Source organism: Muscardinus avellanarius (genome assembly GCF_963383645.1).
Source record: "Muscardinus avellanarius genome assembly, chromosome: 11".
In the NCBI taxonomy this organism is placed as follows: Eukaryota; Metazoa; Chordata; class Mammalia; order Rodentia; family Gliridae; genus Muscardinus; species Muscardinus avellanarius.
The window spans coordinates 99,633,365-99,658,086 of NC_137797.1; the positions used below are offsets into that span (position 1 = coordinate 99,633,365).

General features: G+C 54.6%; 2 protein-coding genes across 2 annotated transcripts; both read left to right on the forward strand.

Annotated features, from left to right (window-relative positions):
* Positions 1–2,268: 2,268 nt before the first annotated feature.
* GPR162 (G protein-coupled receptor 162) lies at positions 2,269–5,749 on the forward strand (the record flags this gene model as incomplete). Its single annotated transcript, XM_080705328.1, has 4 exons — positions 2,269–3,135; positions 3,802–3,991; positions 4,441–4,598; positions 5,198–5,749. 4 exons carry the CDS (start codon positions 2,269–2,271, stop codon positions 5,747–5,749), a joined length of 1,767 nt encoding a protein of 588 aa, XP_080561454.1.
* A 2,153-nt stretch (positions 5,750–7,902) lies between these two features.
* On the forward strand, positions 7,903–24,608 carry P3H3 (prolyl 3-hydroxylase 3; the record flags this gene model as incomplete). The annotated part of the gene is made up of 15 exons (XM_080705327.1): positions 7,903–8,373; positions 9,369–9,521; positions 10,324–10,540; positions 10,627–10,758; positions 11,240–11,376; positions 13,457–13,546; positions 16,072–16,124; positions 16,240–16,307; positions 16,385–16,509; positions 22,203–22,304; positions 22,546–22,696; positions 22,878–22,995; positions 23,081–23,156; positions 24,164–24,304; positions 24,429–24,608. The coding sequence occupies 15 exons, from the start codon at positions 7,903–7,905 to the stop codon at positions 24,606–24,608; spliced, it is 2,214 nt and encodes a 737-aa protein (XP_080561453.1).
* Between the last annotated feature and the right edge of the window lie 114 nt (positions 24,609–24,722).

Here is a 24,722-nt window from a genome sequence, read left to right on the forward strand (position 1 = left end):
GGCTGAGCCCGGGAGGCCGGGGCTGGGGGAGGGGAGCCCGAGGGAGGGGGAAGGAGGAGGAGGGCGGCGAGCCGGAGCCCGAGCCCGAGCCCGAGCCGGAGCAGGAGCCGGCGGCGGCGGGAGGCCCGCGAGGCGCCTCGGGAGCGCGTCTCCGCGGCAGTGCAGGGCGCAGCGCCAGGTAAGGCGACCCCTGCCCGGCCCGCGCCCCCCGCTGCCTCCTCTGCCCCCGGGCCCGCCCCTCCTCCCCAGCCACCTGCTGTTTGCCCTGCAGAACGCGGTGGGGGACTGGAGGGAGGAGCCGCCTGACCTTACCCCTGAGCCGCGAAGGGCGAGGGACCCCTGTCGGCGGCGGAGCCCCAGACGCCCCTCCTCCCGCCCCCCAGCACTCTGCCCTTCACCTCCTTCTCGCTGTCCTTCAGTCCTCCTGCCTCCCTCCCTCTCTGGCTCCATCCTCCCATCTCCATCCTCCCAAGACCCCCAGCTGGGTTGGGGGGAGGCCGGTGGGAAGGGGTCCCAGGCTGTGGGGGAGCGCCATGGGGGCCTCCTGACCAGTTCCTCCACCCCCCTCTGGCTGGCCATTGCCATGGTAACTAGGGTGTACTGGGCTCTGGAGAAAAGACAAAGGTGGGGGGTGGGCCAGGACCTCCGCGGGGGTCTGCGGTTTTATCGCCGGGAATAGACCTGGCGGTGCTGCCGCTCATCTCACCTCATTTGTCCCAAAGCCATTATGCTTTCTGTTTCGGGCTCCACCGATTTCCTCTCAGCCCCCTCCCCAGGGCCCGCTGAAGCTCAGCGTCACTGAGATCCGGACTCTGAGGGAAACTGAGGCTGGAGGGCAGGAAAGCCTGACTCCCAGGGGGAGTGGGCACCTTACTGAGCACCCGGCTTTTTTTTTTTCCTCCTCAGCCTCCGGTTCCCCTCTCTCTCCCTCCATCCCTCCCCCAGGCCTCTGCCCCAGGGGCCTCTGAGCTTTTCCTTCTATTTTCAGATACTACCACTTTGCCCCCTCTTTCCCTTCTCTGCTCAAACTCTCCTCCTTCTCCCTAGTTCCCCCTCTTTCCATTTCTGGATGCTTCTGATGTCAGTCGATTCCCCGCCTTCGGGTTCCCTAGCACCCCCCCTGGTCCTAGCCGCCTTTCTCCCATTTCCCCAGATGCCTGGATAGCTGGAGGGTGATGACTGGGGCCTGGGAAGGGGGCTGAGCTCCGAGACCACTGGGCCCAGGAGACTGGCAGGTAGGAGAGGCGGTTTACAGCGAACCCCCAGGAGACGTGAGTCAGGAGTCGCCCATCAGTAGCTCCAAAGACAGATATAGGGACAAGAAGATAGGGGTGGAGTGGGATTGAGCAGGGGACATAAGAAGGCAGAGAAAAGGGATAGGAGGCAGAGAAGTAAGAAGCTCTATTCCTGGTGGCACAGGGAGCTCTTGTATGTGTGGGGTGTTTGAGTGGCCGTCTGATTAAAGACCGGGAAGGATCTGAACGATTACCCAGGGTAATCAGTCATTTCAGTAGTTTCAAGAGGATGGGGGACAGGCCGGGCGTGGTGGCGCACGCTTGTAATCCCAGCATTCAGGAGGCCGAGACAGGAGGATCATGGTTCATGGACAGCCTCAGCTTCTTAGTGAGGCCCTTTGCAACTCAGTGAGACCCTGTTTCAAAATAAAGAATAAAAAATAGGGCTGGGGGTGTAGCTTGGAAGTAGAATGCCCCTGGGTTCCATCCCCAGTACCACACACACACAAAAGAAGAAGATGGGGTGCGCAGAAGAAGCTGGCTAGAGAGTAACCTGGGTCCCACTTCTGCCCTTCCTCTCCCACGACTCATCTTTTTCTTGCAGTTTCTCCGGGTGGTCGAGCCCCACCCTCAAACCTCTTAGGGCATCCAGAAGATTCTCTGACTGTTCAAGAACCAGAGGAAATAGAGGCCTGCAAGCCCCAGTGTGGGGACCACAGCCCCGCAGCCAGCCTCATCATTGGGAAAGCAGCCAGTTTGCCCCCATCAATTACAGGGGTGCTTAAGGAAGGGCCCCGCCTCACCTGGAGGCTGAGGGCGGCCTCTGCTGACCCAGAGCCTCCTCCCCTGCCTGGCCCGCTTGGCCTCAGCTCGGCCAGTCATGCGATGCTGAGTAGCAGGTTGGGCCTGGGCCGGCCTGCCTAATTGCAGGACAAGGATCGTGGACGTCATGGGGGTCCGTGTAAGTGGGGCTCCCGGGTGAGACCTAGCCCCCGCCCCCAAGGCTCAAGGGGGGTGGGGGGCTGAGGCTAGGATGGCGCGGGGCGGGGCGGGGGCGGAGGAGGCCTCCCTGCGCTCCAACGCATTGTCCTGGCTGGCCTGTGGGCTCCTGGCCCTGCTGGCCAATGCCTGGATCATCCTCAGCATCTCCGCCAAGCAGCAGAAGCACAAGCCTTTGGAGCTACTGCTCTGCTTCCTGGCGGGCACACACATCCTGATGGCGGCCGTGCCCCTCACCACCTTCGCCGTGGTGCAGCTGCGGCGCCAGGCTTCCTCCGACTATGACTGGAACGAGAGCATCTGCAAGGTGTTTGTGTCCACCTACTACACCCTGGCCCTGGCCACCTGCTTCACGGTCGCCTCGCTGTCCTACCACCGCATGTGGATGGTGCGCTGGCCGGTCAACTACCGCCTCAGCAACGCCAAGAAGCAGGCTTTGCATGCTGTTATGGGCATCTGGATGGTCAGCTTCATCCTCTCCACGCTGCCCTCCATCGGCTGGCACAACAACGGCGAGCGGTACTATGCCCGAGGCTGCCAGTTCATCGTCTCCAAGATCGGCCTCGGCTTCGGCGTCTGCTTCAGCCTCCTGCTCCTCGGGGGCATCGTCATGGGGCTGGTCTGTGTGGCCATCACCTTCTACCAGACGCTGTGGGCCCGGCCCCGGAGGGCTCGACAGGCCCGGAGAGCGGGGGGCAGCCGGGGCGCCAAGGTGGGCGGGCCAGGAGGCTTGGGGACCCGGCCGGCATTTGAGGTGCCGGCCATTGTGGTGGAAGACACACGAGGGAAGCGGCGGTCCTCGCTGGATGGCTCCGAGTCGGCCAAGACATCTCTGCAGGTCACCAACTTGGTCAGCGCCATCGTCTTTCTCTATGACTCGCTCACGGGGGTGCCCATCCTGGTGAGATTGGGGTCCCCCCATCTGTTCTCCCTAATATCCAGGTCCTGGCAGCAGCATCCGACCCCCGACACCATCAGCCATGCAGCAGTTTGGTCCTGTTTCTCCAGTTCCATCTCCTCTCCCTCTCCCTGGGTCAGCACCCATCACCTCCCTCTCCTCTCTCTGTGCCCCATCTCTAGCACCCATGCCCACCTCTCAGCTCCTCTACTTATTCTTCAGCTCCCACTGTCCATCTTTGTCACCCATCTTCCAATTCCTCTGTCAATCCCTCAGCTCCATCACCTGTCCTTCATCTCCGTGGTTCACCCTGTGGACCAGCTGCAGCTCCCCATCCCTGGAGACCACAGAGCCTCTGAGCACTCTGGGCGGAAGCCGTCCAGGGCTCACCTCACCACCTCATCCAGTCCCTATTCTTGGATTTCTGTCTCCAGGTTTCCTGCACCATCTCTGTTCCTTTCCCTCCAACCCCAGGGCTTTGTCTCCGGCACCTTCCCCTGACCTGAGTTGCTGGATCCCGTCTCTTCCGTCCTCTGTCCACCCCACTTCCACTTCCAGCTTCGCTTCTGCCCCTTCGTGACCTCTTGCCGCCAACAACGCCGTGGCCGTCAGGGTCGGTGGGCGCCCTGGGCTCTGGGCGCTGACCCTCCCTTCCCCATGCCCCTCCAGGTGGTGAGCTTCTTCTCCCTGAAGTCAGACTCGGCCCCCCCATGGATGGTGCTGGCGGTGCTGTGGTGCTCCATGGCCCAGACATTGCTGTTGCCCTCCTTCATCTGGTCCTGCGAGCGTTACCGCGCGGACGTGCGCACCGTGTGGGAGCAGTGCGTGGCCATCATGTCGGAGGAGGATGGCGATGACGGTCAGGGGAGGAGCCAGGCTTTGTTTTCCTGGACAGGGCTCTCCGTTCTAGGCCTTTTCTATTGCCCCCCATTGAGTGCCTCCTGCTGGACAGCATCTGTGCCACCCCCCAGAGTCCTCTGCCTCCTCTCCATGGGGCCTGGGCTCTTGTCTAGAAGCCCACACTGCCCACAGCCCAGTCCTAATGCAAACAAGGCTGTAGCCCTAAAGGAAGCTAGGCTTCCTCAGAGAGACCCGGTTCTGAGGACAGTCCGTGGACGACACAAGTAATTGTTCAATGAACAGGTCTATATACATGAAGTCCTAGGGGTTCAGCGTTGGATGGAACAAATATTAGCCACTCCTGGTCTTCTGGAGCTCCCAAACTAATGAGGACTGAAGGGTTCTCTGGGACCTCCGGGAGGGGTGGGTGTTCTCTGCCTTAACCACTCTGTCCCTGTCCTCTCCTAGATGGGGGCTGTGATGACTACACAGACGTTCGAGTGTGCAAGGTTCGCTTTGACGCTAATGGGGCCACAGGACCAGGGGCCCGGGACCCCACCCAGGTGAAGCTACTGCCTGGGCGGCACATGCTTTTCCCCCCTCTGGAGAGAGTGCACTACTTACAGGTATGTGACCCTAGCCAGGTTGCAGCACCACTGTAATCCCCTTGGTGTTACCCAAATCCCTATTCCCCAGCCCTGGCCTGCAGGGCACTCTAAGGGGCAGGAGAACTAAAGGCATGGGAAGTGAGCTTCCCTCCCCTAAACCCCTCAGAACCAGGCTTGCCTCCTGGGGCAAATGTTTTGCAGAGGCTGAAGAGGGAGCCGGGTGTGGTGGCGCATGCTAGTAATCCCAGCATTCGGGAGGCTGAGACAGGAGGATCACGGTTCGAGGACAGCCTTAGCTACTTAGTGAGGCCCTTTGCAATGCAGTGAGACCCTGTTTCAAAGTAAAGAATAAAAAATAGGACTGGGAGTGTAGCTCGGAGGTTGAATGCCCCTGGGTCCTATCCCCAGACTCGCCAAAAAAAAAAAAAAAAAAGAAAAAAAGGGCTGGGGGTGTAGCTTGGAGGTAGAATGCCCCTGAGTCCCATCCCCAGTACCGAAGGGGGGAAAAAAAAAAGAAGTTGGAGAGGGAGGAGCCATCTTGCAGCCCCCACTTTGATTCCCACTCCCTTTTTTTGGTGTCTGCAACACCTCTAGGTCTCATCCTCTCCTCTCCCCAGGTCCCTTTGTCCCGACGTCTGTCCCATGATGAGACCAACATCTTCTCCACCCCTCGGACCCCAGGCTCCTTCCTGCACAAGTGGTCATCATCGGATGACATCCGGATCCTCCCAGCTCATAGCCGGGCCCTCGGGGGTCCTCCTGAGTACTTGGGACAGAGACACAGGCTGGGGGATGAGGAGGACGAGGAAGAGGCTGAAGGTGGGGGGCTGGCCAGCCTTCGCCAGTTCTTAGAAAGTGGGGTTCTGGGGTCCGGTGGGGGACCACCACGGGGTCCTGGCTTCTTCCGGGAGGAGATCACCACCTTTATTGATGAGACACCTCTGCCTTCTCCGACTGCGTCTCCAGGACCCTCTCCTCGCCGGCCCAGGTCCCTGGGTCTCTCACCCCGCCGCCTTTCCCTGGGGTCCCCCGATAGCAGAGCCATTGGACTTCCTTTGGGGCTAAGTGCAGGGAGACGCTGTTCCCTGACGGGGAGTGAGGGGAGCGCCAGGGCTTGGGGAAGACCCTGGGGCCCAGGCAACCCCATCTTCCCCCAGCTGACCCTGTGAGCCCAAGTGGGCCTCCTGGATTTAGATAGAGGAGCCGGCTGAGCACACCTCATTCTGGCCCTGAGCCCAGGGCAGCGGCCTCCAGACTCCGGGGAGATGGGCGCTAGATCTGGGGCTCTAGAACCCCTGCTCTCCCCCATCCAAGTGACCAGATGCCCTGCTCTCCTTCCATCACCCCTTAGCAAAACATATTAAAGTCTCAAGTGTTGCCATGGAAACCTCGTGTCCAGTGTACGCGGTGACAACCTAGGGGTGGAGGGGGTGGAGTGGCCCATAGAGAACACAAGAGTGAGAGCAGCCAGGGGGACAGAGGCCCAGAAAGACTCATGGCGAGCTCATCACATGCACTGCTCAGGCACAGCAGAGCCAGGCTTGGCACACCATGCAGCGCAGGCAGTGGGGCACCTGGAGACATTTAATTTTGTTTGGTGGGTGATGGATCTTTGTTCAGATTTGTGGTGGTGCATTTATTTATTTTTATTATTATTATGGTATTATTATTATGGTATTATTATTATTATTATTATTATTATTATTATTATTATTACGGTACTGGGGATAGAACCCAGGGGCATTCTACCTCTGAACTACACCCCCAGCCCTATTTTTTATTCTTTTATTATTGTGTGTGTGTGTGTGTGTGTGTGTGTGTGTGTGTGTGTGTGGCGCTGGGGGATGGGACCCAGGGGCCTTCTACCTTGGGGCTACACTATCTTATATTTTATTTGGAAACAGGGTCTCACTAAGTTGCTGAGAGCCTCACTAAATAGCTTGAGGCTGGCATCGAACCTGCTCAATCCTCCTGTCTCAGCCTCCCAAATACTGGAGTTACAAGCCTGCGCCACCACGCCCAGCATTATCCTTTATTTTGAAACAGGGTCTCACTGAGTTGCAAAGGGCCTCAGTACATAGGCTGTCTTTGAACTGCAATCCTCGGACTCAGCCTCCCTAATGCTGAGATTACAAGCGTGGGCCACCGAGTCCGGCTAAGATTTGTGGTGGTGCTTTTAAGAGTAAGGTTCTATCCCCAATGCTCCAACCCACCCACTTCCCCCAAGCCATCCAAGTGTTAGGTAGCTAGCCAGACATTAGCAGATAGGCTCTGCTAGGACAGACCTAAAGGGGACAGGAGGAGGGGAAAGGAGATAAATAACTCAGGGTCACCCCAAATGTAATATGTATAAGGAAGGCGTCCAGATGGAATATAAAAACCCATTGCGTAGAAGACCCCATGCTGTCTTCCATTCCTGGAAGCAGACAGCTCCAGCCATCTCTGGAACACCATGGCATGGCCCCAGGCAGCTTCCGGTGTCCGGGGAACAGGCCTCTCCAGCCCCTGTCTCTACTAGAACCCCACTGCCCAGGTGCTGAATTCAGTCCCATAACCCCCTGCCCCACGCCTCCATTTTCAACCCCAGAGAATGGCTGCTGCAGACCCTTTTCCCGAGGACGGGAGCCCTCCCCCCACTTCTTCACAGCCTCTCTCATTTGGTATCTTCACTTTCCTAAATAAACCTCCTGTATTTCCCATTTTGTGCTTTCTGTTTGAATGCTTTCCAAGCAGAGAAGCCAGAATTGAGGTAGTGCGGAATCACTTAAAAAGCTCCCCCCGGGGTAACACAGGGACTGACTTTCTGGGTGGAGAGGCTGGGGGTCCTGAGGTGGTGTCCCAGGCCGGAGTTACCCTCCGCCACGCCTTGTTGGTTCCTAAAGCTCTTTCTCCAAAGGGGTGAGTGGTAGATGAGCTGGCGAGAGGCCTCCACACTCCTTTTCCTGGACCCAGCAGTGGAGGGGAGCACAGCCCCGGGAACCCCCAAACCTTGGGCCACGGGCTCTGATACCACCGGGCCCTCCAATAGGAGGCCAGGCCAGCTCGAGTTGCCCCATTTTGCCCTCCTCTCTCCATATTCCCTTTCTCACTCACACTAGACCCGACCTCCTTAGAAGAAGACCTGCTCCCCTCGCCGCCGGCTCCCCGACTTTTCGCTCCCTCTCCCCCACTCGCCTCCCCCTCGGCCGGGCCAGGTCTCTGGCTTCACTCATCCCTCCTCCTCCTCCTCCTCTCCATCTCTCCTTCCTTCCCCTCCCTCCTCTCCCCCCTCTCCTCCCTCCCTCGGGCTCCCGCATTTCCCTCCGGCAGCCGGCTCGGCACCATGCTCCGGCTCCTGCGATCGCTGCTGCTCCTGCTGCCGCTGCCTCCCCCGGGGTGCCCCGAGCCCCCCGGCCTGGCGCCGCTGTCCCCGGGGGCGCCCCCGCAGCCCCCCGACCTGCTCTACGCGGACGGGCTGCGCGCCTACGCGGCCGGGGCTTGGGCGCCGGCGGTGGCGCTGCTGCGGGAGGCGCTGCGGAGCCGGGCGGCGCTGGGCCGCGCGCGGCGGGACTGCGGGGCGAGCTGCGCGGCGGAGCCGGGGGCCGCGGAGCCGGGCGCGGCGGCCGGGCCGGGCCGGGGGGCCTGGGAGCCGCGGCTCCTCCGCGCCGCGCTGCGCCGCGCCGAGTGCCTGAGCCGGTGCGCGGCGCGGAGGCTGGGCCCCGGGGGCGCGGCGCGGCTCCGCGTGGGGGGCGCGCTCCGGGACGCCTTCCGCCGGCGGGAGCCCTACAACTACCTGCAGAGGGCCTACTACCAGGTGCCCGAGCCGCCTCGAACCCCGGCCGGCCCGAGTTGCTGTGCTGCTTGCAGCTGACCAGGAGAGGGCGGGATGCGAGCATCCCGGGCCTCAGGGTGGGGCGAGGCGGGCGCGCCCAGGACGTCCGCGTTGGGATACTGTCTCATCTTAACCACGGAGGGGCAGCCACGGGCGGGTGGGAGCCAAGCTGGATGGCGGGTGGAGAGGTCGTGCAAAAGACGGGGTGGGAGGAGCTGGAAGATGGAGGGACGAGGTCTGCAGTTTTATTAATTATTATTATTATTATTATTATTATTATTATTATTGGTGGCACTGGGGGTGGAACCCAGAGGCTTTCTACCTCCAGGCTATACTCCCAGATCTTTTTTATATTTTATTTGGAAACAGGGTTTCACTAAGTTGCTGAGAGCCTCACTAAGTAGCTGAGGCTGGCTTTGAACCTGTGCGATCCTCCTGCCTCAGCCTTCCAAGCGCGGGGATTACAGGCATGTGCCACCACGCCCGGCTTGCAGTTTTATTTTAGTAGGCCGCGCTGGGACTGGTTTAGGGGTGAGCACTGTCTCTTTCTAGGAAGGGAAAGTGAGGCCAGTGCCTGCAGGCGGAACCGGCTATAGGATGGGAATTGTATAAGTGTGTGTTTGGTGCTGGGTGGGCCTCGCTTGGGGCAGCAGGGAGCTCTGGGAAGGTTAGGGAGTGAAGCCTGGCTGAGTGCCCTGCCAGGAACTGCACAGCTCCTGGGACAGTAGCTGGTGCCTACGTGGCTGGGGGGTGGGTCGGGGCGGGGTTGGCTGCATACACCTCAGCTCAGGGTCCTAAAGACCACTGTTTTTGTTGGTAGCAAAGGTCTTTCCCTTCTCCCCACACCCCTCTGCCTTCACTCCCACCTCCCAGACTGGAGTTTGAGTGGGGCAGAGAGGCTGATAAGGGTCCAGAGGTCTGACACCCTGCACTGGGGGGGGGGGGGCTCTGATTTCCCATCTCTCTGGCTTCCCCAGCTGAAGAAGTTGGATCTGGCAGCAGCTGCAGCACACACCTTCTTTGTAGCAAATCCCACCCACCTGCAGATGCGGGAGGACATGGCTAAGTACAGACGAATGTCGGGGGTTCGGCCCCAGAGCTTCCGGGACCTGGAGACGCCCCCATACTGGGTGAGACCTTAGCACCACCCCTGACCTGCCCTGAGCCTTTGATGCACAGGCCTCCCTGGACTTTGGCCCCCGCACATCTTGGACAGCAGGAGATCTTTACTGGTCATCAGTGGCCTGGACAAAGAGTCTTCCTCTAGGATTTGGTTTCCTTCCTCTGTGGTCACTAAAGTCTGATGTTAACATTCGGAATCTTAAGCCCAGCACGGTGACGCACGCGTGTAATCCCAGCATTCTAGAGGCTGAGACAGGAGGATGGCTGTTCGCGGACAGCCTCAGCCACTACTTAGTGAGGCCCTTGGCAACTCAGTGAGACCCTGTTTCAAAATGATGGGGGGAAAAAAAAATGAGCCGGGCGTGGTGGTGCAGGCTTGTAATCCCAGCATTCGGGAGGCTGAGACCAGAGGATCGTGGTTCGCGGACAGCCTCAGCTACTTAGTGAGGCCCTTTGCAACTCAGTGAGACCCTGTTTCAAATTAAAGAATAAAAAATAGGGCAGGGGGTGTAGCTTGGAGGTCAAATGTCCCTGGGTTTCATCCTTAGACCTAAAAAAAAAAAAAAAAAAAAAAAAGCTGGGTGTGTAGCACAGAGGTAGAATGTGCCTGGGTTCCATCCCCTTACTGAAAAAAACAAAAAGATTTGGAATCTTGGACCAAGTCTGTTCCTCTACAACCCCCTTCCCCCGGTATAGGAGGACCATGAAGTGTGTGCTTCAAATGAGACCAATATTTCTCGCCTTCCCAACTCCCAATCTTGGCCCCCCTCCCCCAGCATCTCAGGTGACTGACTGCTTCCTCCCCCACAGGCCGCCTATGACGCTGGCCTGGAGCTCCTGGGACGCCAGGAGGCTGGACTGGCACTGCCCAGGCTGGAGGAGGCCCTGCAGGAGAGCCTGGACCACATAGAGACCTGCAGGGCTGGCTGTGAGGGCCCTGAGGAGCAGTGGGGGCCAGAAGAAAAGGAGGAAGAGGAGGAGGAGGAAGGGGCCAGGAGCCAGGGGGGCCTCTACGAGGCCATTGCAGGTGAGGAGCTGGGCATGCATGCAGGAGGGGATCGCTGCCCAGGAGCAGCATGCAGGAACTGGACCATTCATGTGTGTCCTCTGCAGGACTCTGGATTCGGGTCCTGCAGTGCCGGCAGCGCTGTGTAGCAGACACAGCTACGCGTCCTGGTCGCAGCTTCCCGGTCCCCGACTTCCTTCCAGGCCAGCTAAGACAACTGCACGAGGCCCACGCTCAGGGTCAGTGGGGGATGGCGGGCTCTAGGCAGCGATTGGGGCTGGAGAGAAGGTCTGTTTCTGATGGTACCCTGTCTGGGCCCTTCTTTCTGTCCCTCCCACCTGTCTCTCTGCATCCGTAGCATCACTGTCAGGGGCCGTGGGGACCCTCACTTCAGCAGGAAGACTCTTAAAACACCCTCCTTCTCTGGCATCACCGTGAAAGGCTCAGGAGATGGCCACCAGGCTCCTTCTGCCCTAGCTGTCTCTCGCCTCCCTTTATTTTCTCCTCTCTTCTTTGATCTCTGCTAGCGAAGGTATGCTTGAGTTAGCTTTGGAAAGAAGCGATGGGGGGATGGCAGCCGGGGGGGCTCCTGGAGTTGGTCGATGGCCCTGGGAGACCACCTCTCCAGCTGTCTCTGTCCACCACCTGTGTTGTCTGCCTCTGCCCAAGGGTCATCGCGGTCCTCAGCCTCTGTCCCTCCTCCCCATTCTTTATCTCCAGTGGGGAATCTGTCCCAGGCCATAGAAAATGTCCTGAGTGTCCTGCTCTTCTACCCGGAGGATGAGGAGGCCAAGAAAGCTCTGAGCCAGTACCAAGCCCAGCTGGGAGAACCCAGACCCGGCCTCGGACCAAGAGAGGTGACCCCCCATACACTTACCCAGTGAGGTAGCTCTACATCAAACAATAGGCCCAGGAAGTGACCTGCCCCAGCTGGGCATGGTGGCCCACACCTGTAATCCCAGTACTTGAAGCTGGACATGGTGGCGCACACTTGTAATCCCAGTATTCGGTAAGCTGAGATAGGAGGATCACAGGTTCATGGCCAGCCTCAGCTACTTAATGAGGCCCTCCGCAACTTAGTGAGACCCTGTTTGAAAATAAAAAATTGGGCTGGGGGTTTAGCTCAGTGGTAGAATGCCCTTGGATTTAACCCCTTAACCTCCCCTCCCATCCCATTCTGGCCTTTATTATTATTATTATTATTATTATTATTATTATTATTTTATTTTGGCAGGTCTGGGGATGGGACTCAGGGGCATTCTACTTCTGAGCTATAGCCTCAGCCCAGCCCTATTTTTTTTTTTTTGTGTGTGTGTGTAGTACTGGGGATGGAATCCAGGAGGTTTCTATCTCTGAGCTATTCCCCCAGCCCTATTTTTTCTTCCTCCCTCCCTCCCTCCCTTCCTTCCTTCTTTCCTTTCTTTTTTTTGGCGGGTCTGGGGATAGAACCCAGGGGCATTTGACCTCTGAGCTACACTCACTCCTTGCCCTATTTTTTATTCTTTATTTTGAAACAGGTTCTCACTGAGTTGCAAAGGTCCTCACTAAGTGGCTGAGACTGTCCTCGAACCGTGATCCTCCTGTCTCAGCCTCTCGAATGCTGAGATTACAAGCGTGTGCCACCGCGCCCAGCTTCCATTCTGAACTTTAATGAAGCACTCTAGCCACCAAGGGGAACCCCGAGTCCAACATCTGACCGCTGCCTTGACTTTCTGCTCCCCACATCCGACTGTGCCGCAAAGTCCAAAGCCCAGCTGCACACTCTCCTCTGACTTCACTCCAACCTGTCTCCGCTCATCCTCCTCCCCCAGTTTGAAGTCCAGCCTCTGAAGTTGCTGAGGGAAGAAGGCAGGACTTGTGGGGAGAGAGAGAAAGAGAGAGAGAGAGAGAGAGAGAGAGAGAGAGAGAGAGAGAGAGAGAAACCGAGTGTGGTGGCACACACTTGTAATCCGAGCATTTGGGAGGCTGAGACAGGAGGATGGAGATTCACCGCCAGCCTCAGCTACTTAGTGAGGCCATTTGCAACCCAATGAGACCCTATTTAAAAAATAAAGAATAAGAGCCAGGCATGGTGGCACACACTTGTAATGCCAGCATTTGGGAGGCTGAGACAGTAGGATTTGTGTTCTTGGACAGACTCAGCTACTACTTAGTGAGGCCCTTTGCAACTCAGTGAGACCCTGTTTCAAAAATAAAGAATAGCCAGGCGTGGTGGCACATGCTTGTAATTCCCGCGCTTGGGAGGCTGAGACAGGAGGATCGCACAGGTTCGAAGCCAGCCTCAGCTACTTAGTGAGGCTGTCAGCAACTTAGTGAGACCCTGTTTCCAAATAAAATATAAAATAGGTCTGGGAGTATAGCCCAGGGGTAGGAAGCCTCTGGGTTCTACCCCCAGTACCACCAATAAAGAAAGAAAGAAAGAAAGAAAGAAAGAAAGAAAGAAAGAAAGAAAGAAAGAAGGAAAGAAAGAAAGAAAGAAAGTAGGGCTGGGATGTAGCTCGGAGGTAGAATGCCCCTGGGTTCAATCCCCAGCACCGAAAAAAAAAAAAAAAAGAGCCAGGCGTGGTGGCGCACGCTTGTAATCCCAGCATTTGGAGGCTGAGACAGAAGGATCGCAGTTCGCAGACAGCCTCAGCTACTTAGTGAGGCCCTTTGCAACTCACTGAGACCCTGTTTCAAAATAAAGAATAAAAAAATAGGTCTGGGGGTGTCTCTCGGAGGTAGAATGCCCCTGGGTTCCATCCCTAGTACTGCCAAAAAAAATAATAATAATAAAAAAATCGGACTGGGGGTATAGTTCCTCGAGGTAGAATGCCCCTGGCTTCCATCCCTAGCACCACCAAAAAAAGAAAAAAGAAAAAAAGACACCCCCCCCCACACACACACACACCAGTGCTGGCTTGCTCCGCCTCCTCCAGCCTTCCTGTCTGTCCTCAGGACATCCAGCACTTCGTCCTGCGGTCTCTGGGCGAGAAGAGGCAGCTCTACTACGCCATGGAGCACCTGGACACCAGCTTCAAGGACCCTGTGAGTGACCACTGTTCTCCTGCGCTGCCTGGGAGGAAGAGCATAGACGCCCTATGCCACTGTGTACATCACTTCAGTTTACAACTGTCCCCAACTTTTCCAGCCTCAGGAGGCTTGGAGAAGTCTGCTGTCCCAGTTTCCCAGGGCCAGAGGCAGTGTGCCTGCAGTGCGGGGCAGGCTTGGGAACCTGCAAGGCTGACGCGTCGGTCCTTCCTCTGCCAGACACGCGCTGGGCCACCACTTGCCTCCGCTGTTTTCCTTCCCTGTAAATGTCATGCCTGGTTCCCAGGGCTGTTGAAGCTGTTTCAGTTGATGTACAGAAAGCACCAGGGCTGCCGCTTTCTGTACTCTCTTTGTGGTTATTGGGAAGACATGAAGGGCAAAGGTTATCCGTAGCTGAAATGTTAGCACAAAGTAGCTGCTCTCTATTGACTATTATTATTATTATTATTATTATTATTATTATTATTAATTATTTTGGTAATACTGGGGATTGGACCCAGGGGCATTCTACCTCCGAGCTACAGCCCCTGCCCTATTTTTTAGTCTATTGCGGGTCTGGGGATGGAACCCAGGGTCATTCAACCTCCGAGCTATAGCCCCTGCCCTATTTTTTATTCTTTATTTTGAAACCGGGTCTCACTAAGTTGTGGAAAGCCTCACTAAGTATCTGAGGCTGCCCGCGAACTGCAATCCTCCGGTCTTAGCCTCCCAAATGCTGGGATTACAAGCGTGCGCCACCACGCCTGGCTTGACTTTCATTTATTTATTTATTTATTTATTTATTTATTTATTTATTTATTTATTTGCATGTTTATTTTGCAGTCCTGGGGATTTAACCCAGTGGCACTCTATCACTGAACAACACTGCCAGCCTTTTTATTTTTTTATTTTATTTATTTATTTTTTTTTGGTGGTACTGGGGTTCCTGGAAGCCCTTCTACCTCTGGGCTACACTCCCAGCCTATTTTTATATTTTTATTTGGAAACAGGGTCTCTTAAGCCAGTGCGGCTGGCTTTGAACCTGCGCGATCCTCCTGTCTCCGCCTCCCAAGCGTGGGGATTACAAACGTGCGCCACCACGCCTGGCTTTATTTTTCATTTTTGAGACAGGGTCTCACTAAATTGCCCACCTGGCCTCGAACTTGTAATCCTCCTGCCTCAGCCTCCCAGGTACCTATTGACGTTTTGTGTTTGTGTGTGTGGTACTGGGGATGGAACCCAGGGACATTCTACCTTAGAGCTATAACCCCAGCCCTATTTTTTAATTTTCTTTCTTTCTTTCTTTCTTTCTTTCTTTCTTTCTTTCTTTCTTTCTTCTTTCTTTCTTTCTTTCTTTCTTTCTTTCTTTCTTTCTTTCTTTCTTTCTTTCTTTCTTTCTTTTTTTGAAACAGGATCTCACTGAGTTGCAAAGGGCCTCACTAAGTAGATGAGGCTGAGACATCCTCCTGTCTCAGCCTCCCAAGTGCTGGGATTACAAGTGTGCGCCACCACGCCTGGCTCTCTATTGACTTGTGGAGGGACCAGTTACAGAGCCCTTGCCTAGTGTGTGCAAGGCCCTGGGCTCCATCCCTGATACCACAAAACAAACAACAAAAGTCAGAGGTTTTGACCTAGTGTGTGTGTGTGTGTGTGTGTGCGCGCGCGCGCCAGCGTGTAAGTGTGTGAACAAAATCGTCCTGGCTGAGAATCACAGGATAAAATTAAGAGCGGAGAAGCTAGTTTAAACCCTACTTTTTTCCGCCAGGCATGGTGGCGCACACCTGTAATCCTAGTACTCGGTTGGCTGAGAAAGGAGGATCTCAGGTTTGAGGCCAGCCCTCCCTTCTTTCCTTCCTTCCTTCCTTCCTTCCTCCCTCCCTTCCTCTCTTTCTTCCTCTTCTTTCTTTCTTTCTTTCTCTCTTTCTTTCTTTCTTTTTCTTTCTTTGTGGTACTGAGAATTGTTTTGAAACCGGGTCTCCTTAGGTTGCTGAGAATTTCTCTACTTGCTGAGACTGTCCTCGAACCTGTGATCTTCCTCTCTCAGCCTCCCAACTACTGGGATTACAGGCATGTGCCTCCACGGCTGGCAGCAAGGCTCTATTTCAAAATAAAAATTAAAAAGGGCTACGAGTGTAGCTCAGAGGTAGAGCGTCCCTGGGTTCGATCCCCAGTACTTATTAGCTGTGTGTCACTTATTAGCTGTGCGGCCTTGAGCATATTGATGGCCCTCTCTGTCTCGGGGCTCATACCTGCAAGGTGAGCTCATTAGCACTCTGTCTCATAAGACAGTTACGAGCTCTAGCAGATAAATTCCTCTTTGGTGGTGAATAGCACTTAGAGGACAATAAGTGCAGGTAGGTTGTGGCGGTGGTCTAGTGCCCGGGACTCTCCGTTGAGTGGCCCTGGCGTTGGGTCCAGGGCTTGCCCACCTCGACCTTCCCCTCTGGAAGCAGGAGAAGCTTATTATGATGGTTGAGAGTCTAATGTCGGAGCTCCCAGGGGCTGGACTTGGTGGGTGATAGCGCTTGTCTTGGCTGTCCCAGGATCCCTGGACCCCCGCGGCTATAATCCCTGAGGCCCTTAGAGAGAAGTTCAGGTAGGAGATGCTGGTGGGAGGCACCTGGTCCAGGCTGGGAGGAGGAGCAGGGTGTTGGGAGGCTGGGTCTGCCCTGCGCATCCACTGAGCACTGAGCATGCCTGTCAACCCTGAGAGAGGATCAGGAGAAGAGGCCTTGGGACCAGGAACCTCTGCAGCCGAAGCCCGGGCCAGACTGGAAGGGTGAGCTCCGGGGACTGGGGAGTGCTGCAGAGCTCGGGGGGACCCCAGTGACCCATGTCCTGTCCCTGCCCCTGCAGATGTTCTCCTTCTGGAGGGAGTGACCCTGACCCAGGACGCCAAGCAGCTGAACGGGCTGGAGCGGGCAGTGTTGGACGGGCTGCTCACCCCCACTGAGTGTGGGGAGCTGCTGCAGCTGGCCAAGGTAGGAAGGCCTGGGAGGACCTGCTGCCAGGGACTCACGGCCGGCTGCCTGTCCCTTGTTCCTGGCCGGCTCCATTCCTATTGGCTCATCCTTTTTCTCTGCTGGGAACAGTGCGTTCTACTGCCTCTCTGCAGGAAAGCTTCATTCCTTTTAATTAATTAATCAGTTAATGAAATTTTGCAATACTGGGGATGAACCCAGGGGCATTCAAGTTCAAGCTACACCCCAATCTTTTTTTTCCTTCTTTTTAGTGGTACTGGGGATGAACCCAGGGGCATTCAACTTCAAGCTACACCCCAATCTTTTTTTTCCTTCTTTTTAGTGGTACTGGGGATGAACCCAGGGGCTTTCTACATCCAAGCTGCACCTGCAGCCCTACTTTTTATGCTTTATTTTGAAACAGGGTCTCACTAAATTGTGAAGGGCCTCCCTAAGTAGCTGAGGCTGGCCATGAACTGCGATCCTCCTGTCTCGGCCTCCCAAATGCTGGGATTATAAGCGTCTGCCACCATGCCCGGTCCTATTTTTTATTCTTTGTCTTGAAACGGGGTCTCACTGAGTTGCAAAAGGCCTCACTAAGAAGTAATAGCTGAAGCTGTCTTCAAACAGCAAATCTCCTGTCTCAGCCTCCCAAATGTTGGGATCATGATTTTGTGATCAATTAAAAAAAAAATCTAGCTGGGCATGGGATGCACACTTATAATCCCAGCATTTGAGAGGCTGAGACAGGAGTATCCAGGTTCAAGGACAGCCCCAACTACTTAGAGAGGCCCTCCACAACTTAGTGAGATTCTGTTTCAAAATAAAATAATAATAATAATAATAACAACAACAACAACAGTAATAATAATAATAATATAATAATAATAAAACAGGGCAGGGCGTGTAGCTCAGAGGCTGAATGCCTCTGGGTTCCATCCCCAGGCCCACAATAAATAAATAAATAAATAAATAAATAAATAGAATCTAATCATGAAAATGGCAAAAAGTAAATAAAATAGGGCTAATGATAATGTTTTTGCCCTAAGGTTGCCGTGAAAATTGAATGAGATAGAACTTAGGAAAACTCTTACAAGAACAGAAAGTGCAGCCTTGCATGGTGGCGCACACTTGTAATTCCAGTACTTGGGAGGCTGAGACAGGAGGATCACACTGGTTCGAAGCCAGCCTCAGCAGCTTAGTGAGGCTGTCAGTAACTTAATGGGACCCTGTTTCCAAATAAAATATAAAATAGGTCTGGGAGTATAGCCCGGAGGTAGAAAACCCCTGGGTTCCATCCCCAGTAACACACACACACACACACACACACACACACACACACACACACAGTGCGCAGTATTGGTGGTGGCTGTTATCATCAGCCTGCAGTAGAGGGGAACCGAGGGAGAGCCGAGGAGAAGGCCCGGGGACAGAGCGGGCCTCTGCTCCCTACCTGGGAGTTTGGTCTTTATTGGTGGGTGATGAGAGGTGGGACGTGGGCTTCAGGGTTCAGGGCTAAAATCAGCGTGCTGTAGAGTCACGAGAGCCCCCTAGTGGCGGTGTGTAGAATGCAGTGGAGAAAAGGGGAGACTTTAGAGTGATGAAAAGCGCCACTGCATTAATTAGGTCCTCAATTCAAGGGGGTAAAGATGGGAACAGATGAGAAATATTCAGAGAATCAAAGATAGGAAAATTAAGAAATAATTCTGACTAGGCGTGGTGGCCTGTAATCCCAGTACTTGGGAGCCTGAGACAGGAGGATCATGAGTTCTAGACCAGCCTCAACAATTTAATAAATTCCTTCTCAATTTAGTGAGTCAGGTACCTACCTTCCTGAGCCAGCTAGCTGCTTGCCTGCCTGCCTGCCTGCTTGCCTGCCTGCCTGCCTGCCTTTCTTCCTTCCTTCCTTCCTGTGGATTTAATACCGAGAATTCTACCTCTGAGCTGTACTCTAACCCTTTTTTAATTTTATTTTATTTTTGGTACTGGGAATGGAACCCAGAGGCATTCTACCTTTGAGCTACATCCCCAGCCCTAATTTTTTCTATTCTTTGTTTTCAAACAAAGTCTCACTAAGTAGCTGAGGATGTCCACGATCCTCCTGTCTCAGCCTCCCAAATGCTGAGATTACAAGTGTGCCCCACCATGCCTGGCTTCCAACCCTATTTTATATTTTGAAACAGGACCTCAGTAGGTTGCTGAGGTCCTCTCTAGGTTGCTGAGGCTGGCTGCGAACCCGCAATCCTCTGTCTCAGCCTCTCAAGTATTAGGATTACAGGCCTGTGCCACCATGCCCAACTGCGAGATCCTATTTCAAAATAAAAAAATAAAATAAAATGGGGCTGGAAATATAGCTCAGAAGCAGAACACCCCTGGGTTTAACCCCAGTACCAATAACTAAATAAAAAGCCAAATAGCCTGGCGTGGTGGCACACACTTGTATTCCCAGTGCTTGGGAGGCTGAGACAGGAGGATCACACAGGTTCGAAGCCAGCCTCAGGTACTTAGTGAGGCTCTTAGCAACTTAGTGAGATCCTGTTTTAATTAATTAATTAATTAATTAATGTATTTATGTATGTATGTATTTATTTTTTTATTTTTATTTTTTATTTTTTTTGGTGGTACTGGGGGTGGAATCCAGAGGCTTTCTACCCTGGGCTATACTCCCAGACCTTTTTCATATTTTATTTGGAAACAGGGTCTCACTAAATTGCTGAAAGCCTCACTAACTAGCTGAGGCTGGCTTCGAACTTGTGCGATCCTCCTGTCTTAGCCTCCCAAGCGCGGGGATTACAAGCGTGCACCACCACGCCCGGCTGAGACCCTGTTTTTAAATACAGTATAAAAAATAGGTCTGGGAGTATAGCCCGGAGGTAGAAAGCCCCTGGGTTCCACCTTCAGTACCACCAAAACGAACTAAATAAACATAAATAAATAAAAAGCCAAATAAATAAATTAAAGAAAGGGTATAGCTCAGAAGTAGAATACTCCTGGATTCAATCCTCAGTACCCAGAAAGAAAAAGGAAAAAGAAAAGGGATGATCCAGGAGGCATGCCCCTGGGCGACCCCAGGTGATGAGTCACCGTGCAGGCTCTGGATAACCCGCTTAGCCTCGTGTCGCTGTGGAGCCATACAGTTCACCAAGGAAACCTCAAGTAGAAGCGGCCACCTCCCTTGGCTTCCCACCAGGACCTGGCCTGACTGTCACACTTCTCCTGAGATTCCATTTCCAGGAAAACCTCTCTATTCTTAGCTCTTTGGGAATGAGTGGTCTAGTCCTTCTGCCCAGTCTCCAGCTTCTTTTTTTTGGTACTGGGGATTAAGCCCAGGGGCACTCTACCTCTGAGCTGTATCCCCAGCCCTTTATCTTTATTTATTTCATTTATTTTTATGGTACTGGGGATTGAACCCAGGGACATTCTACCTCCAAGCTACACCCCCAGCCCTACTGTAGTTATTATTTTTTGGTACTGGGGATTAAACTCAGGGGCATTCTACCTTCGAACTATACCCTTAGACCTATTTTTTAATTCTTTATTTTGAAACAGGGTCTCGCTAAGTTTCAGAAGGCCTCACTAAGTAGCTGAGCCTGGCCGCAAACCCATGATCCTCTTGTCTCAGCCTCCCAAGTACTGGGATTACAAGCATGTGCCACCACAACTGGCTCCCATTTTATTTGTATTTTGAAACAGGATTTCGCTAGGTTGATAAGCACCTCACGTCTTGCTGAGGTTGTTCTCAAACCTGTGAATCCTCCAGTCTCAGCCTCCCAAACACTGGGATTACAAGGTGTGTCACCATGGCCAGCTTTTTCTTTTTTTTCTTTTTTTTAACTTTTCTTTTCTTTTCAGTACTAAAGATGGAACCCAGGGCCATTCTACCTCCAAGCTACATCCCAGCCCTATTTTTTTATTCTTTTTTTTTTTTTTTTTTTGGTGGTACTGGGGTTTCTGGAAGCCCTTCTACCTCCGGGCTACCCTCCCAGACCTCTTTTTTTTTTTTTTTTTTGGAAACAGGGTCTCTTAAGTCAGTGAGACTGGCTTCGAGCCTGTGTGATCCTCCTGTCTCCACCTCCCAAGCGCGGGGATTACAAGCGTTCGCCACCACGCCGGGCTTATTTTTTTATTCTTTATTTTGAAACAGGGTCTCACTCAGTTGCAAAGGGCTTTGCTTAGTAGCTGAGGCTGTCTGTGAACCATGATCCTCCTGTCTCAGCCTCCCAAATGCTGGGATTACAAGTGTGTGCCACCATGCCTGGCTAGCTTTTTATTTGTATTATTGTTATTATTATTATTATTATTAGTGGTACTAGGGGTAGAACCCAGGGGCTTTCTACCTCCAGGCTATACTCCCAAACCTATTTTATATTTTATTTGGAAACAGGGTCTCACTAAGTTGCTGAGAGCCTCACTAAGTAGCTGAGGCTGGCTTCGAACCTGTGCGATCCTCCTGCCTCGGCCTCCCAAGCGGGGTGGGGGGGATTACAAGCGTGCGCCACCACGCCTCGCTTTTTATTTGCATTTTGATACAGGGTTTTGCTAAATTGCTGGGGCTGGCCTTGAACCTGCAATCCTCCTGTTTCAGCCTCCCAAGTGCTGGGATTACAGGAGTGTGCCCCATGCCCAGCTCCCAGTTCTGTCTCGCTTCCCCAGCTGTTCTTAACCCTCCCAGAGCCCCTCTTCCCCCTGCAGGAAGCTCTATAGGTCCTGTTCATACACAGTCTCCTTAGCCAGTGGGATCCTTAGTCAGTGGGATTCCAGACTTTTCCCAGAGAATGACAGTATAGACAACCATAAGGAATGTCATTCCTGGGACAGGGCAGCAGCTGAAGAGGAGGCCCAAGCCTGGCGCAGTGGCCCATGCTGTGATTCTAGTTAATCAGGAGGCTGAAGCAGGAGGATCACAAGTTCAAGGCCAGCATGACCAACTTAGTGAGACCCTGTCTCATAATAAAACACTTGTAATCCTAACACTGGGGAGGCTGAGGCAGGAGGATCGCTGTTCGCAGACAGCCTCAGCTACTTAGTGAGGCCCTTTGCAAGTTAGTGAGACCCTGTTTCAAAGTAAAGAATAAAAGCCAGGTGTGGTTGCACACGCTTGTAATCCCCGCACTTGGGAGGCTGAGAGAGGAGGATCGCACAGGTTCGAAGCCAGCCTCAGCTACTTAGTGAGGCTCTCAGCAACTCAGTGAGACTCTGTTTCCAAATAAAATATAAAATGGGTCTGGGAGTATAGCCCAGAGGTAGAAAGCCTCTGGGTTCCACCCCTAGTACCACCAAAAAAATAAATAAATAAAATAAATAAATAAATAAAAATAAGCTGGGCATGGTGGCACATGCTTGTAATCTCAGTATTTGGGAGACTGAGACAGGAGGATCGTGGTTCGAATACGGCCTCAGTTATTTAGTGAGGCCCTTTGCAACTCAGTGAGACCCTGTTTCAAAATAAAGAATAAAGTATAGGGCTGGGGGTGTAGCTTGGAGGTAGAATGCCCCTGGGTTCTGTTTCTAGTACTGAAAAGAAAAAAAAAAATAGGGCTCGGAGTATAGCGCAGCAGTAGGCAATAGAATGCCCCTGGGCTCCATCCCCAGTACTGGGGAAAAAAAAAAAAAAGGAGGCAGGCAGGCAAGCTTTGGCCTCCTCCAGGGAGGGTCTGCAGTGGCAGGGAGGGACCCCGAGGAAGGACTGTGCAGTAAACCCCTCTCTCATCCAGGATGCGGCTGGGGCTGGAGCCAGGTCTGGCTACCGAGGTCGGCGATCCCCTCACACCCCCAATGAACACTTCGAGGGTCTCACTCTGCTCAAGGCTGCGCAGGTGAGCGGAGGCCCCCACGGCCTGATGCCCAGGGCTGGGGAGGGGGCATGGGAGGCAGGCACGGGGCCTGGGCTTCTGTAGAGGAGCCCTCCTGGGACAGTGACTCCCGGAGTCCCAGGCCCAGGGTAGAGAAGGGGGGCTTTGGGAGCAGGTTGTGCGGATGGGCCGACTGTGCGTCCAGGGTGGAGGGCGGCTGGGCCGGGACAGTCCCATCGTCTCCCTCCCTTTCTGTCCTCCGTAGCTGGCCAGGGCCGGGACTGTGGGCCGGTCGGGGGCTAAGCTGCTCCTGGAGGTGAGCGAGCGCGTGCGGACCTTGACGCAGGCCTACTTCTCCCCAGAGCGGCCCCTGCATCTTTCCTTCACCCACCTGGTGTGCCGTAGTGCTGTAGAAGGTGACCCCCCACCCCCCGGGCCCCTGTCGGGTACTGCACATGCTCAGCACCCCCAACCGGTGTGGGTTCCTGTCTTTACTCCAGAAAGGCCCAGCCCCGGGACACCGTCCTGCGGTGCCTGGGGTGGTGCGAGCCCCGGGTGGAGGGAGGTGCGCAGGCGGTCACGGGGCCCTCTGTTTAGGAGCGCAAGAGCAGCGCATGGATCTGAGCCATCCGGTGCACGCAGACAACTGCATCCTGGACCCCGAAACGGGGGAGTGCTGGCGGGAACCCCCAGCCTACACCTATCGAGACTACAGGTGGGGGCTCTTCTGGACACACGGCGGGCTGTCCCAGGCCTGGTGGGGGTCTCACTGCCCCCTGTCCTCTGCCCTCGGTCCACAGCGGACTCCTCTACCTCAACGATGACTTCCAGGGTGGGGACCTGTTCTTCACACAGCCGAATGCCCTCACCGTCACGGTAGGTGGGGTGCAAGGTGGCTTTGGGCCCAGGTGGCATTGGGCCCTGGCATTGGGTCAGGATTCAAAACAGAAAATTCCCAGACGCAAATGCAGGGAAATGTCTGGAGCCACCTTGACCCCTTCCCTCCCCACCTCTCCAGCCCTCCTGGCTGCTGGGCTGTGTGCAGAGCTTCTCTGGACGATATTGACTTGAGCCAACCTCCTAGTGGATCCCTAAGTGGGCCCCCTTGATCCCGTCTTCAGGGCATGCCCCCCTCCTAGAGGAGGGTGCGCATAGCCAGGTGTGGTGGTGCAAGGCTGAGGCAGAAGGATCGTTTGAGCCCAGGAATTTGGAATTTGAGGCCAGTCTGGGAAGCATAATGAGACCCCCTTATCTTAAAAAAAAAAAAAAAAAAAGTCCTGGTCAGCATGGGACTTTTTTTTTTTTTTTTTTTTTTTTTTGGTGGTACTGAGGATGGAACCCTTCTACCTCCGGGCTATACTCCCAGACCTATTTTTTATATTTTATTTGGAAACAGTGTCTCTTAAGCCAGCGAGGCTGGCTTTGAACCTGCGCCATCCTCCTGTTTCCACCTCCCAAGTGCGGGGATTACAAGCGTGTGCCACCACACCCGGCTTATTTTTTTATTTTGAAACAGGGTCTCACTGAGTTGCGGAGGGCTTCGCTAAGTAGCTGAGGCTGTCCGCGAACTGCGATCCTCCAGTCTCAACCTCCCAAATGCTGGGATTACAAGCGTGCGCCACCATGCCCGGCTAGGGTACCCCTATTTGTACCTGAGATTGCGTCACACCCTGGGCTCACGGGGTTGGGCAGGAGAGATCAGGACACAGGAGAGTCTCCAGATTTCTCTAGCCTCAGCCTGGTGCTTTTGCTTGCCATGTAGAGGCTGATTTCTCCTTTGCCCTCAGTCAGTCCCTGGATGAAGGAGTGGGAGGTGCTTGGCAAGGGAGCTGGCCCTGTACCCCCTGCCTGTCTTGCCCCACAGCTGACCCCCTCACCCCCAGGCTCAGGTCCGGCCTCGCTGTGGACGCCTAGTGGCCTTCAGCTCCGGCGGGGACAATCCCCATGGCGTGTGGGCTGTGACGCGGGGACGGCGCTGTGCCCTGGCGCTGTGGCACACGTGGGCACCTGAGCACAGGGAGCGGGTAAGGAGGATCTGGGGTAGGAGGGGATGTCCTCCTGTGGTGAGGGGTGGTCCAGGCGGCTCCGAGGTGGCCCAGGCAAGGTTGGTGCGGGGAACTGGACCAGATTCTCCTCCCCAACCCCCAGGAGTGGACTGAAGCCAAGGAGCTGCTGCAGGAGGAAGAGGAGGAGGAGGAGGAGGAGGAGGAAGAGGAAGAAGAGGGAGAAATGTTCAATAGAAACCCTTCCCCCGAACCCCCTAGCCGCAAGCTCCCCAGAGCCCAAGCAAAATCTGGGAAGCCACTTCGGGTCCGAGAGGAGCTGTGAATGGCAGAGGCAGCTCCTTGGGAGGTAGCCATTTGTGAAGAGACCCACGAGAAGCCCCCATATGACACCAGGGGCGGAACAGTGGCCACTCTGTCCCCGCCTTCCACGGACCTG